The sequence below is a fragment of the Ictidomys tridecemlineatus genome, chromosome 9 (genome assembly GCF_052094955.1).
Source record: "Ictidomys tridecemlineatus isolate mIctTri1 chromosome 9, mIctTri1.hap1, whole genome shotgun sequence".
Taxonomy (NCBI): domain Eukaryota; kingdom Metazoa; phylum Chordata; class Mammalia; order Rodentia; family Sciuridae; genus Ictidomys; species Ictidomys tridecemlineatus.
The window spans coordinates 120,932,477-120,946,546 of NC_135485.1; the positions used below are offsets into that span (position 1 = coordinate 120,932,477).

General features: G+C 33.4%; 1 protein-coding gene across 2 annotated transcripts; it reads left to right on the plus strand.

The window, feature by feature from the left end:
• Nucleotides 1-792: 792 nt before the first annotated feature.
• Plrg1 (pleiotropic regulator 1) lies at nt 793-13,827 on the plus strand. Of its 2 annotated transcripts, none has more exons than XM_005330906.5 (15): nt 793-949; nt 2,382-2,488; nt 3,506-3,648; nt 4,411-4,464; nt 5,075-5,168; nt 5,388-5,475; nt 6,909-7,010; nt 7,967-8,059; nt 9,403-9,552; nt 9,643-9,744; nt 10,226-10,328; nt 10,991-11,099; nt 12,199-12,338; nt 12,750-12,943; nt 13,598-13,827. In XM_005330906.5, the coding sequence occupies exons 1-15, from the start codon at nt 941-943 to the stop codon at nt 13,655-13,657; spliced, it is 1,548 nt and encodes a 515-aa protein (XP_005330963.1). In that variant the 5' UTR covers nt 793-940; the 3' UTR covers nt 13,658-13,827. The 2 variants fall into 2 exon arrangements, with proteins under 2 accessions (XP_005330963.1, XP_077878115.1); XM_078021989.1 differs by lacking the exon at nt 793-949 and adding an exon at nt 2,775-2,846 and having other exon boundaries at nt 2,443-2,488.
• The last annotated feature ends 243 nt before the right edge of the window (nt 13,828-14,070 follow it).

The window sequence follows — 14,070 nt, forward strand, 5'->3', positions numbered from 1 at the left end:
TGCCCAACTGCATCATTTTTTTCTTTTTACACAGAAAAACAATTGCACATAATTGATCATAAACTGCAGATCTTATCTAGGTAGGAAACAAAACAAAAATACCAGTACTTGGTATCAGGATACCTCTAAATAAGAATAGCTATGATCTCTGATTGTCTTTCTCCCACCAGTTTTGAAAAGCTGCGTCCTGGAATTGTTGATGCCATATTAACCAACAGACAACTAGGAAATGACCAAGACTTTGTATTGTTGAGATATTAAAAGAAATCTATGCAGCAGAAAATAAATTTGGGGTTTTGCCATGTGCTGTTAATGAGATTAGTTTTCACACCTACAAGTCAAAATTTCTCAAACTGAAAACAACAATTCTGCAACATTTATTCAAGAAGTGCTTTTGCACTGCTTTTAGGCACCCATACCAAAACAGTCTGCCAGCCAAGTAGCGGAACCATCGCCAAAGCGACCACAAAGGCAGCAAGACCTTTGAACCCACAAAGGTTCGCTGTTCTGATCCTCCCTAGAACTGATTTCTTAAGATCTGTTAATTAAAAGCATTAAATTTCCGAGGAAAGCACCATCAAGCAAGTCTCTAAGCCAAGACAAGAAGGGAGAGTAAGGCCGAAAACATTTTTTTTTTTTTTTTTTGGCCCTGGGTGGGCGGGGGAAGATTCAAGAAGGAAGAGCAACACCCGCCAGCCAAGCGCTTCCAAGAGTCTCCGCCCACAGGCTCTAGACCCCACCCTGGAGGCGGGTCCGAAGAGGAAGACCCGCCTCTCGACCCCAGAAGGCCGGCGCGTTATTAGCGCGCGTGCGCGATCTTACGTCACGTCCGGCGATAGGGCTCCGGATTCCGGAAGAGGCTGAAGAGTGGCGGCGGCTGTTTCTGCGTTGGCGATAAGTGTTTCTCCGTTGCCAGAGGGGTCAGATAAACGGAAGCGTCATGGTCGAGGTAAAGTGACACTTGGGCACTCAAGAGTTGTTAGTCTCTGGGCTTTTTTTCTTTGGCATTGTTCATAGGGGATGGAATGTGCTGGGAATGTGGGGCGAGAAGAGGCTGCGAGGGGAGACGTTTTGACCGAGGCCGAGTGGTCTCTTTTTAAGGTTTTCTGGGGAGGGAGGGAAGCCAAGTGAGAATCCGAGTCGCTGCTTCTGTCTGGACGGGAAGCCTGAGATAATTCATCCAGTTCTTATTTGATCCTTGGGATCCAGCACTGCCTTCTGATGATGCTTGACCACTGGTACTGCGAGTGTCAAGTGATTGTGTCCTAAGGACTAGAGACCTTCTCTATTTTAGCGTTCAATTCGTCTCTCATTTCAGCTGTACTGCAGGGGTCCTAAAGACTAGAGATCTTCTCAATTTTTGCATTCAGATTTTATGTCTCTCATTTCAGCTGTACTGCAGGAGCCTGCCATTCTTGAAATTTTACATCTTTTCCCTAGCTTGAGCTCCCATTCAGACAAACAGATCTTGTTTGTCTTATCTCAAATATTGATTCCATCCACTCGTCTCCATATCCTGCATTTACCTTAATTCAGACTAGCTTCATTGATCTTTTACCTGGATTAATGCATTAGCTTCCGGCTCATCTCCCTTCTTCCATTTTTGTTCTCCTATAATTTGTTCTCTTTGAAATGTGAGTTGATCATGTTTTGCAGGAATTCCTTTGACTCTGTTGGTAAAACAAAAATATAGGCTGTGTAATGGTCTGAAAGACCTGAGCTGATCTGAACTTCACCTACCCTTGCAGCTTCATCTTATAGGACAACCCACCCTCTCAGCCAATGTACACAGTTGTGCAGTGTTTCTTACTTTATTTCAACTGTTGAGCACCTTTGCAGTCTGCCTTGTTTGTTCTTATGTCTATACTGTAATTTTATAATCCCTTTGTCCTTTCAGCAGGGACTCCTCCTTTTATACTTAAATATTATCTAAGAGATATCTCAATTATATTGAGTTCTTCCTGTGTTCTCTGACTTAGCCCCTTATTTGTCTTCATAGTACTTTTCAAAATGCTGAATTATTTTGCTTATTTTTATTTGTCTGTTTTCTTTTGAACACAGGGACCATTATTACCTTTTCATTGTTCTCTGGGTAACTTCCAGCACAATACCTGCTAGATATATAAATACAAACTCAATAAATATTCATTGAATAAATTACTAATTCCAGACATGACTCAATTGCTATACTTAGGGCTCTGGCCAAAGAGGAACTTTCTCCTCTTCTCTGAACTTGACTTCTGTAGCTTGCTACAAATAGCCATGATGCACTCAATATGTATAAAACTTTTTACATATTGAAACATGTAAAAGTAATTTTGCTTAATTTATGATACGGGTAATTTGTTCCTAAATGTGCAATTATACTCTTTTCTTCCTAGGAAGTACAGAAACATTCTGTGCACACACTTGTGTTCAGGTCACTGAAGAGAACCCATGACATGTTTGTAGCTGATAATGGAAAACCTGTGCCTTTGGATGAAGAGAGGTAGGTATAGTTCTTTTTCAGTTTCTAAAATATTTAAAATTCTGATATTGAGGGAAGAAAGCAAGGAGAGGAAGACCCTTAAAGGTCTTAAAATACTAATACACATAGGTTATCTATCCAATAAGAAGTGATGTTCTTGCATAATTTCAGCTGATTTAGCTTTTTTTTTTGCCTTTTACAATAAAATCTCAAAATTAATTAATTGCATTTTACAAATATCCAGTAATTAGGAGAGCCCCTTTTAGGTATTTTATCTTATAATCAATCACTTTGTATGTGCTTTCAGCTTCCCGCTGCTCTCAGAGCCTTGCTGAGCTGAAATTGTACCTGGCCAGTACCTCTACTCCCATCTTTTCTCGTTAGTATGATGAAGATTTTTGAGTGGTGGCATATTTTTGGTTCTACATCTCCAGCTCCAGTCTGGGATTGCATTATGTGCAGTGTTCCTTCTTTGCCCTTTATCCTTCTGTTAAAATCTATTTAATTCCTCAAACAAGCATTTATATTTAACATATAAGGTGGACTATAAAAGTAATATAAGTGCATTTCTTTTTAAAATATTGAACTCATTAAGTGCTTTGATTAGTTCTAACTAAACTCTTTAGACACATCTAGTAAAGTTTGGTACAGATGGTTTAAACTATTTTTAGATTTAGACATTAGAAATAAAGTATATTGACTTTGAGGGTTTAAAGGATATATTACTTTCTGTATATCTTTAATTATTTGGATTCTTGGGAATTAATCATGAAAGGTTTTGTCTTTATTAAGTAACTAAAAAATTACTCAAGTTTAATGAATGTTGATGTGATACAAAAAATAAATTTATATGGTGTGGAAATGCACTTGAAATTTTTTGACTCTACTATTTAACTTTAAAATATAATTAGAAACTTTTTCTACATGATTACACAAGCCTAAGCTATTTAAGTACTTATTTACTAGCTTTTCATAAACACATTGGTGAAATATTTAAAGTATTTAAGGATATATTTTATGTTTATAATTTTTAAATAGTCACAAACGAAAAATGGCAATCAAGCTCCGTAATGAGTACGGTCCTGTGTTGCATATGCCTACTTCAAAAGAAAATCTTAAAGAGAAAGGCCCTCAGAATGCAACGGATTCATACGGTCATAAACAGTATCCTGCCAATCAAGGTGAGTATAGTATAAATCAGAAATGACAGGACTTATGTGAATTTTTTAAATATAAAAACAAATGTCTTATTAGTGCTCCTTCTGAAAGCATTTATTATGGTTACACAGTATTATATCAGTATTAAGATGGAAGTTTTGACTTGCCCATGAGAGTAGTAGCTTAGATTATATTGATTGATGACTTTTTTTTCTAATGGGAAATAAAAGCATATAATGATGGCAGAAATTTGTTGGATGTGCAGAAGGTCACAATGGAGACTAATGGAGAAAATTGAAGAATATTTCTAACCTGTAGGAAGATCATTTATCTTAGCTATAATTCAGAAAGATGAAATTAAGTATTGAAGTTGTAATGAACAAAGAGGATCTAAGATTCTACATAAATTAAAATTAGAGAGCTAAGAATATAGCTCATTTGGTAGAGTGCTTGCCATGCATGCACAAGGCCCTGGGTTCAATCCCTATAACCGCAAAAACAAACAAATGAAAAACAGAAACACCATTGCTGTTTAGCAAATGCATGAGCTTTCTTGATCTCTTACCAACTAATGGACAAGGAAATAACCAAGTATATGGTTTATTGAGGTCAAAACAAATCTGATGAACTTTCATTATTTTTGAGACTTAACTTTAGTTGGGAGAGGAAAAAATCCAGTTAGTAACTTAATATTATTGATATATTGTAAAAGATCATACTTGAATATAAGATAGATTCACTATCAATACATTTATTTTCTTTTTTGTTGTTTTTTTCTTTTTTAGGACAAGAAGTTGAGTATTTGGTTACAGGTACACATCCATATCCACCAGGACCTGGTAAGTAAACTTTTATGTATTGGAAATAATCTTATTTTATTGCTACAATTTTTAGGCACCATGCTAGAATTTCAAAGGCGGTAAGACTGCTCTAGTTCTAGACCTAAGTTTTTTACCTGAGTGATTTAGACAGACATGCAACTATGTAAACATTAAAAATGATAAAAGTATTGGTACAGAAGTAGGTATGATTAAAAATTGCAGTGTGAGTGTTTGTAGGTGGGTAGATGGGTTGGCACATAGATGATATGGACAGGGTGGAGGACAGACAATGTGTGGTATGTATAGAATGGAAAGTGCAGGGGGATTGGGTGCATCTTATAGTAACTTTCATTTTTAGAAACATTAGTATTTGAGTAGCTGCTTAATTTTTTTGCTTTTGAAAGTAATATCTGAATTTTAATAATTTACGAAATTGGGCTATTTTAATACCAAGCTGCTTAAATTAGATCAAATTTAGAAACAAAGAAAGCAAGGCTTAATCAAAATTGTTGTAATATCACTGCCTGGAGATCACCAATTAGTGTCTTATTCTCTAACAGTTTATTTTAAATATATGTAAATGAGAACAAAAATAACTACTAAGAAGAACTGATTTTATTTTTAATAGGAGTTGCTTTGACAGCGGATACTAAGGTCCAAAGAATGCCCAGCGAATCAGCTGCACAGTCCTTGGCAGTGGCATTACCTTCTTCCCAGGCCAGGTATCAGATGTTATGCTTATAATTACAAAGATTGAAAATATATTTCACCATTTACATTTTTTCAGAGTTGTTTATAACTGTGTATTTTATTTTGGCACTGTTCACAAAAATTTAAACTGACCATGTGACTGAGGCATTAATTACCTTTCTAATATTTCTTTTGCCTCAAGTCATGTGACTGAGGTATTAATTACTTTCATAATATTTCTTTTGCCTCAGAGTTGAGGGAAATCGTACTGCGCCTGGTGGAACTGAATATCGACATCCTGGGGCTTCTGACCGTTCACAACCTACAGTGATGAATTCAGTAAGATTCTATGTCATATAGCAAAACAGGTTTCTAGCTTTTGGAATGTTACCTTGTTACCCTTATTCCAAAAGTTTTCCTCTAACTACTAGAGAAATTAACACTTTCTTGGAATTTGTTCCTATAAATAGCAGCTTGAGATAGTCATTAACATTTCTTTGCCCTAAAACTTTGGGTTTTAGTAAATTAACATGTTTTAGAATTTGAAATCCTGTTACATCCATATCTACGTGCACATTGCACGTAATACGTATTTTGATTAAGACAATGTGATTTTGTATTTACTATGCACTATTAAAAATACAGGAAGTATTATCCTGACATTTGTGTTACTATGTGCTAATTATGAAAGTCTTTTTCAATTGAACTTTAAATTGATGTGTGCTTAAAGCTGAGTGCTAACAGTGTGGTAATATTCTTGGGCTCTACAACTAGCATTTTATAAATGAGTGTGTAGAAATTGGTTTATTTGTAAGTAAACAACAATTGCTCTTAGTGAAAATGGTTGTAGAAAAAAAATAACAGAAAATGTGAAGCTATTTTATTATGTGTCTTGACGTAAGTATGGGCTTTACAACTATATTATATTTTTGTTTTTGTTTTTTTTCAGTATAGGAATAGAACTCATCAGTTTTTTGTGGATTCTGTTTCATATGAAGTGAATGAATTTGTGATGCTCACACCACATGTTTTCTTCATTCTCATTTAGAGCAGTCTTTGTGTTCAAACTCTCTGCATCTTTGGGAGGATATAATTTAAACTTCTTGAGGGCAGAATTTTATGTTCTTTTTTTTTTTTTTTTTAATTAATGTACACTAACAATAGATGGTACAGGTTGAGTTGCCCTTATTCGAAGTGTTTCAAACCAGAATGTTTCAGATTTCAAACTTTGGATTGGAAATATTTGTGTAGCCTTTACCTGTTGAGCATCCCTAATCTAAAATTTTGAAATCTAAATTCAATTTCGATTTCAGAGTATTTTGGATTTATGGATTAAGGATGCTCAATCTGTATCAGCAGTTTACCTTTAAAATAGTATTTAAGTGCTTGTATTTAAAGATGAATAGAAACCCATGATAAAAGCATTTTGCTGTTCATTTTTTAGCATGGGCACATATAAGTTAAAGAATTTTTACATAAGGTCAGTCAGCTAGAAAATGGCATAGCTGAGTTTTGAACCCAGAGTGATGTCTGCTCTTAACTAATACTCTGCCTCTCTGAGGTTTTTTTACTTGCTTTTAAAAATGAACATACAGAAAAATAAAGTTCTGAAGTAAGAGTTTTAGACTGACTTTTCAGTTGAATACGTTAGGTGTTTTTCTCTCATTTAAGGGGAAAAATTTTCATAAATCCCCTTTTAATCCATCTTTTAATTAAAAACCAAACTTTAAATATGACTTCTTTATTGATAACGTAATCTGTTCCATATTTAGATGGTTATGGAAACTGGCAATACTAAGAACTCTGCGCTGATGGCCAAAAAAGCACCTACAATGCCAAAACCCCAGTGGCACCCACCATGGAAACTCTATAGGGTGAGCAAATCTAGATTTTATTCCACTATGTACAATATCATTGCTTTCCATTTGATGAGAGCTGAAGAATAGAAAAAGGAAAAGGAATGAATATGAAAATAGTAGAGTGATCTGCGGTGGGATGAGAAGGGGCTTTTGCACTGTTAAAAGATATCTCGAGATTTCCTTGGGTAAAAGGTATACTAGTATTTTTTGTAAAGTGCAGTATAAAATATTGACAGAAGGCTACTAAATGCGTAGGGCAGGCAAAATAAATACAGGAAAATATTTGAAGTATTTAACATGAAGGCTGAGGAATAAACACCTTATTAGTGAGTTTTTGTACCTACCAATTATTCTTTCAACTGCAATAAATTAAAATAACTCAGAATGTACCAGATATAAAATAAAATTTATAAAATAGGAAATGTGCAGCCAACATGATCTTATTTTTCAAATGATCACATTGTAAGAGACTTTTTTCTTTTGGTCTACTGAATTTTAACTGATATATAGGTTTGGGTAACCACTGCCATAATCTGCATCAGTTCCAAACACCACTGTGTTGTTCTTTTCGTCATACCCTCCTCCACACCTGGCAATCACTGATATGTTTTCTATCCCTGTACTTGTGTCTTTTTTACAGTGTCAGAATGGAATCATACATCATGTACTCTTTGAGACTGTCTTTCTTTCTTCATTCTTTGCCTTTGAGATTCATCCAAGTTATTGTGTGTGTTAGTAAAGCATTCCTTTTTTTTTTTTTGAAGACTATTATTCCTTTGTATAGATGTACCGCAATTATGTACCCATTCACCTATTGAAGATAAGTTAATGTTGCTCACTGTAAAATATATTGTCAGATAATCTTGTAAACATATAAAGATACTGCAGTTCAAACCCAGGTTGTGGTTAAAATTGAATATATTTTGACTAATGTGTAGATGATTCTGCCTATTTTACTTTTTCTTATTCAGGTTATCAGTGGGCATCTTGGTTGGGTTCGATGTATTGCTGTGGAACCTGGAAATCAGTGGTTTGTTACTGGATCTGCTGATAGAACTATAAAGGTAATAAGAAAGAAAAGATAAACAGGACTTTGTGTTGCAGAAGTTTAAACTATTTTAAATTATTTCCTATGGCAAGGAATTGTATTGCAAGCCTTCATTTCTTGGACTTCAGCATGTAGTCTGTAATAGTAATAGTTTGAAATAAATATCTATTTGAAAAGAGACATTTAAACAATAGGGGTTTTATCCTAATCATAATAACCTAATTCCTTAATACTTTTAAGATTTTTCCCCTGGTTACAAAATTAAACCAGGCTAATTTATAGAACATGTGGAAAATTTAGAGAACTGTGAAAGAACCACACATAATCCTACAAATATCAGATATTTAGACAAATTTAATTTTAAAAAGCATTTATTTTTGTGTTTATATACATTAGTACATTTACTTCTGAACTTTTTTCAAGGACTTTTTTCAGGGTGTTAAGGTATAAATATGTATCTTTTTAAAAATACTTATAACTTTATATCTATTTTCATTTAACATTATATCAAAGCCATATTATAAAAAGTCTATCTTTTTAAATGGTTACATAATATATAATTTTGATATTCTACAGTCTGTTTTCCTATTGTTGGACATTAAAGTTTTTATTTTGATGATTTTTATTATTAAAAGTGATGCTGTATGGGTCTGGGGTTGTGGTTCAGCAGGAGAGCGCTCACCTGGCATGTGTGAGGCCCTGGGTTCGATCCTCAGCACCACATAAAAATAAGTAAATAAAGGTATTGTGTTCAACTACAACTAAAAAATAAATAAATATATATATTTTTTAAAGTGATGCTGTAGTTAGCCTTTATGCATACATGTTTTTTCTGTATTTTATTTTGTTATGGTACATTCCCAGAAATAGGAACGTCAACTATTTTTGAGGATACCCAAAGTATAAATTACTTCCCAAATGACTTGCAGCGTATTTCAGAGAATCCATTCCAGTCCATCAATTTTGTATTCCTTTTTCTAATAACATAAGTAAAAAATGGGTATCTAATCTTTTTTTAAGTAGTTCATACAAAATTTCTATACAAATTTTCATTTATTTGTGTTCAGTTTTTCATTTTCAGTTGTCCTTTGCCAACCTAATACCATGTTATTCATATTTTTATTATCAATGATATATTTTACATATTGTTTAGAATATTAGCCTTTACCTCTATTGCAAACATTTCTCTAGTTTGACAGTTTGAGCATGCCTTTTACATTTTCTTTTATTTAGAAAGGATCATTTTTCAAGTTTTTAATTTTTATGTATATGTGTGTATATATTTGGGGACTTAACATTAGGATTCTAAATATTTGCTTTGGGGTAACCAACAAAATGAAAAAATATCTTTGATTGCAGATCTGGGACCTGGCCAGTGGCAAGTTAAAACTCTCGTTGACCGGGCATATCAGTACAGTTCGAGGTGTGATAGTAAGCACAAGGAGCCCATACCTGTTTTCTTGTGGAGAAGACAAACAAGTAAAATGCTGGGATCTTGAATATAATAAGGTACTCTTAGAGTTAAGTATTGAAAATACTATGAGCTACTGTTTATTTTTCTAATTTTAGAAAATTTAACTTTATTGCCTTATCTTTTAGGTTATAAGGCATTATCATGGACATCTAAGTGCAGTATATGGTTTGGATTTGCATCCAACAATCGATGTGCTGGTAACCTGTAGTCGAGATTCAACTGCTCGGGTAAATGATATAAAGCTGTGTGTTTGTAAACGTAGTGCATCTTGTCGTATACATATTTGATATCAGTCTTATATTATTTGATAGAGCATTAAAAATAATTGCTTGATTTGTCATACCCTAGCCCCTCCTTTTCTTGACTTGTGTTTTTTTTTTTTACCACCTTAGGCTTCAGTTCTTTGGCCTTGCATTCTCGTTTTCCAATTTGTTACAACTGTTGTCCGTTATCTTTTTTATTCATTAGTTCATTATGCCCATTAATCTTTCAGTACCCTTATCTTTCAGCTTTTTATTTTCCCTTTGCAGCTGTTTTCTAGTTATATTCCCCACCTAGCTTATAAATCATTATCCTTCTTGTAAGCATTTTCTTTATGATATTGAGGCACAGTTATCTAGTAAATTCCCAGCCTCGAATTGATCCGGTTATCTGCCTGAGATATGAATACCTGTTCTTTTTAACATTATATCTATTATATTTTTATAGATTTGGGATGTGAGAACTAAAGCCAGTGTACACACATTATCTGGACATACAAATGCAGTTGCTACAGTGAGGTGTCAAGCTGCAGAACCACAAATTATTACTGGTATGATAAGATACTTTTCATATTTATAGTCTGTTTATATCAAATATGTTATAATTGTACATATACTTCTCATTCATTGTGATTCTTTTTATTGTGTTTGTGATATTTTTGTATTGTATATTTTAATCGTAGGAATTTGAAATTTCTTTAAGACTTCTAGTTGTTTTTTACTTCATACTTTTTACATATTATAGGGTATTTCATACATAGAATTTTATAACATCCAACTAGAAAACTTTTTAGTGTTATTTTATAGTGCCAAAATTATTAGTCTAAGAAATTAAAGTTAGAAGACAAAAATACTCTGAGATCAATAACCTTTAGAACTGATGTGAACCTTGTATTTGTTAACAGTGGATCATTAAAACTAGAAAATAATTCCTTCACCTAACATTTTATTAACTAAGTATTTGTTGTATTTGTTATTTGTATTTGCCGTAGCTTTCAGTTGATAGCAAATCAAGAATTGTATTGCATTTTAAAAGAATTAACATTTAAAATCAACCTTGAGTTCTGGAACTATGATGAAATTAGCCAAGAGATGATAAGACTTTCATTTAATATGTATATATTTGTGGAAGAATGCTTCATATGTTGTCATATATCACTTTTGCTTCTTTTTCTTGGTCTATGTTTTGGATTTGTGTGTATTTCCATTACAGGAAGCCATGACACTACAATACGATTATGGGATCTGGTGGCTGGAAAGACAAGAGTGACATTAACAAATCATAAGAAATCAGTCAGGGCTGTGGTTTTACATCCACGACAGTAAGTGTGTTTTTTTTTCATTATCTTCTCTTCCATCTTTATGCCTTAGTATAGTACTGAAATAACAACTTGAGCATTGCTTTTGGCAGTCATGTAGCCACTGTCACCGTCAGTCCTGTTTCACTTGTGGACATGCATTTCATCAGTTTTTCTTATGTTAATTATTTTGCTTTATGCCCTAAATAAGATGAGGAAAGCCTTTTATACAGTCACAAATACTATCAAGTTAGACAATATAAGTATATCATGGACAAAAGGTGCATATCAAAATAGAAAGTAACATTGGCTGGGCGTGCTTTGCACATAAATGATATTAGACTTGAGAAACACATAGAATGATTTAATTCTTAAGAAGTTCAAGAAAGTGAGAACCATGAACATTATAGTCAAGATATCCACAGAAATGGCGAAGAATATCACATCCTAGTGTTCGTCGTATCAGATCACTCCTGACATTCTTCTGTTTGTATTTATATTTTTTCTTTTCCCTTTCTTTTCTAACTCTCCCTTTTTCCTGTCCTTCCCTTTTTCTTCCCTTTCCCTGTTTTCACTCCTTTTCATCCTGTCCTTCACTTCTTTCTCCTCTTCTCTCAATATTTCTTTCTCTCCCTTTCTCCAAAAATTGTTGCTCACTCTTTTGCCTTTTTTGTGATATTAGGTATTTGCATATTTATTACTCTTGATGTACAGCTTCAGGAAAATGAAAGAATAAAACATAAAATTTGAAAAATTCATTTAACTTGAAACAAGTACCTTGATATTTTTGCATGTTGATATGACACTAATATTTTGCTAAAATTGAGCTGGGTGCATGGTGGCACACGCCTGTAGTCCCAGCTACTCAGGAGGGTAAAGAAGTGGGAGGACTGAGGCCAACTTTAGCAACCCAGTTGAAACACTGTCTGAAAAAATAAAAAGGGCAGAGGATATAGTTCAGTGGTAAAACCACACATCCTGGGTTCAATCTCCAGAACAAAAAAGAGTGCTAAAACTACAGATATCAGTGAATGTGCATGGGAAATTAACTAAGCTTTTTAAGACCCACCATTTTGTTTAGCTTGATTTACATTGCCATTAATTCGTTTTGCTTTTATTTCAGTTACACGTTTGCATCTGGTTCTCCAGATAACATAAAGCAGTGGAAATTCCCTGATGGAAGTTTTATTCAAAATCTTTCTGGTCATAATGCTATTATTAACACATTGACAGTAAATTCTGATGGAGTGCTTGTATCTGGAGGTAACATAAGATTTTTATAATAAATGTGTTTAGTTCATTGTTTTATTTTTTAGTCAATGAATGAACATTTCTAAGGCATCAGAGATAAGTATTATAGCAGAACTTGCCTGAAGAGGGTATATTTGGATGTGTACGTGTTTGTGCCTATTCAGAATATATGTAGTATATTTCATAGTTAAGCTCACTTTAAGTTCTCCTGTGATAAATCTAAGTTAGAGACAGGTTTATGATGAGAATTGCATAATATTTGGTTGAGTATTCTGGAATTGACTGTCAAATTTTGTGGTGCTTTTTAAGATCTATGATAAAATTAAAAACAGATGAAATTAGACAAAGCAATATTAAGAGAAGTTTAGGTTAATTGTTGGTCAAGGGACACCAAATGTAACTAACTAGATCTTTTCCTTTAAGCTGACAATGGCACTATGCATCTTTGGGATTGGAGAACTGGCTACAATTTTCAGAGAGTTCATGCAGCTGTGCAGCCTGGGTCTTTGGACAGTGAATCAGGAATATTTGCTTGTGCTTTTGATCAGTCTGAAAGTCGGTTATTAACAGCTGAAGCTGATAAAACCATTAAAGTGTACAGAGAGGATGATACGGCAGTAAGTTCATTGTTTTACATACATTTAAAGTAAAATAACAACTATACCAATTTAGCAAGGGTCTTGATTATGGTATTAAGGTATTTGTCATCTTGAATAGTGTCTGCTCCTAGATTTCTGTATCATTTTCATTGATTTAAGTGAATATATCACTTCATTTTTTAAAAATTTTTTTTAGTTGGTGATGGACTTTTATTTTATTCATTTATTTTATATGCAGTGCTGAGAATTGAACCCAGTGCCTCACACATGTGAGGCAAGTGCTCTACAACTGAGCCACAACCCCAACCCTGAATATATTACTGTACTTTTATACCAACTTTCATTTTTATAGTTACTGGGAAAATGGTACACTAATAATAACAAATTGCGTGCAAATTTATTCTAGAATCACAAACTTCATGCTACTATAGCTAAATGAAAATTTTATTTTGGATGAGAAACTACAAATTTATCTTTAATGAATCTATTCACTTTTTGTTACACTTGGATAATGCCTAAAGTTTATTAGCTATTCCTAAAACCATTATTAACCTGCTAAATATGTATAGTGAAAATAATATGACTTGGAATAAATACATTATTTTTGTTAAAAAGGAATTCTGTTAAACATGAATTCAACTAATAGCACTTTAATTTATTTTTTACTTTTAGACAGAAGAAACTCATCCAGTCAGCTGGAAACCAGAAATTATCAAGCGAAAGAGATTTTAATGTGGCATTGTCTTCATGGTGGTTTTTTTTTTTTTTTTTTTTTTTTTTTTAAGCTTGGCATTGATGAGGATGTCGGTCATTTTGTGTTTTGGCGGGAATGTAAAGCAGAAACTCATTTACTGGAATCATTGCTGCTTAATATTTTACAATAAACTGTCCCCTATGCCCCCCCCGTGTTTTTATTTGTAAAATAAACATTTTGTGATCCTAGAAAGTAAGATGCAAATATCAAGCACATGGAGGTTTATTAGACATGACTATTCTAAAGACAAAATTCTTGATAGTTTTATTAAAAAGCCTCTTTTAAAAATTGTCTATTGTAACAACGTGTTTTGAGGGGAGCAGGTGTTTTTTACAATCCTTTAAAAACTGATAATTTGGGATTTAAAAGTTTCAGTCTTAATTTATATATG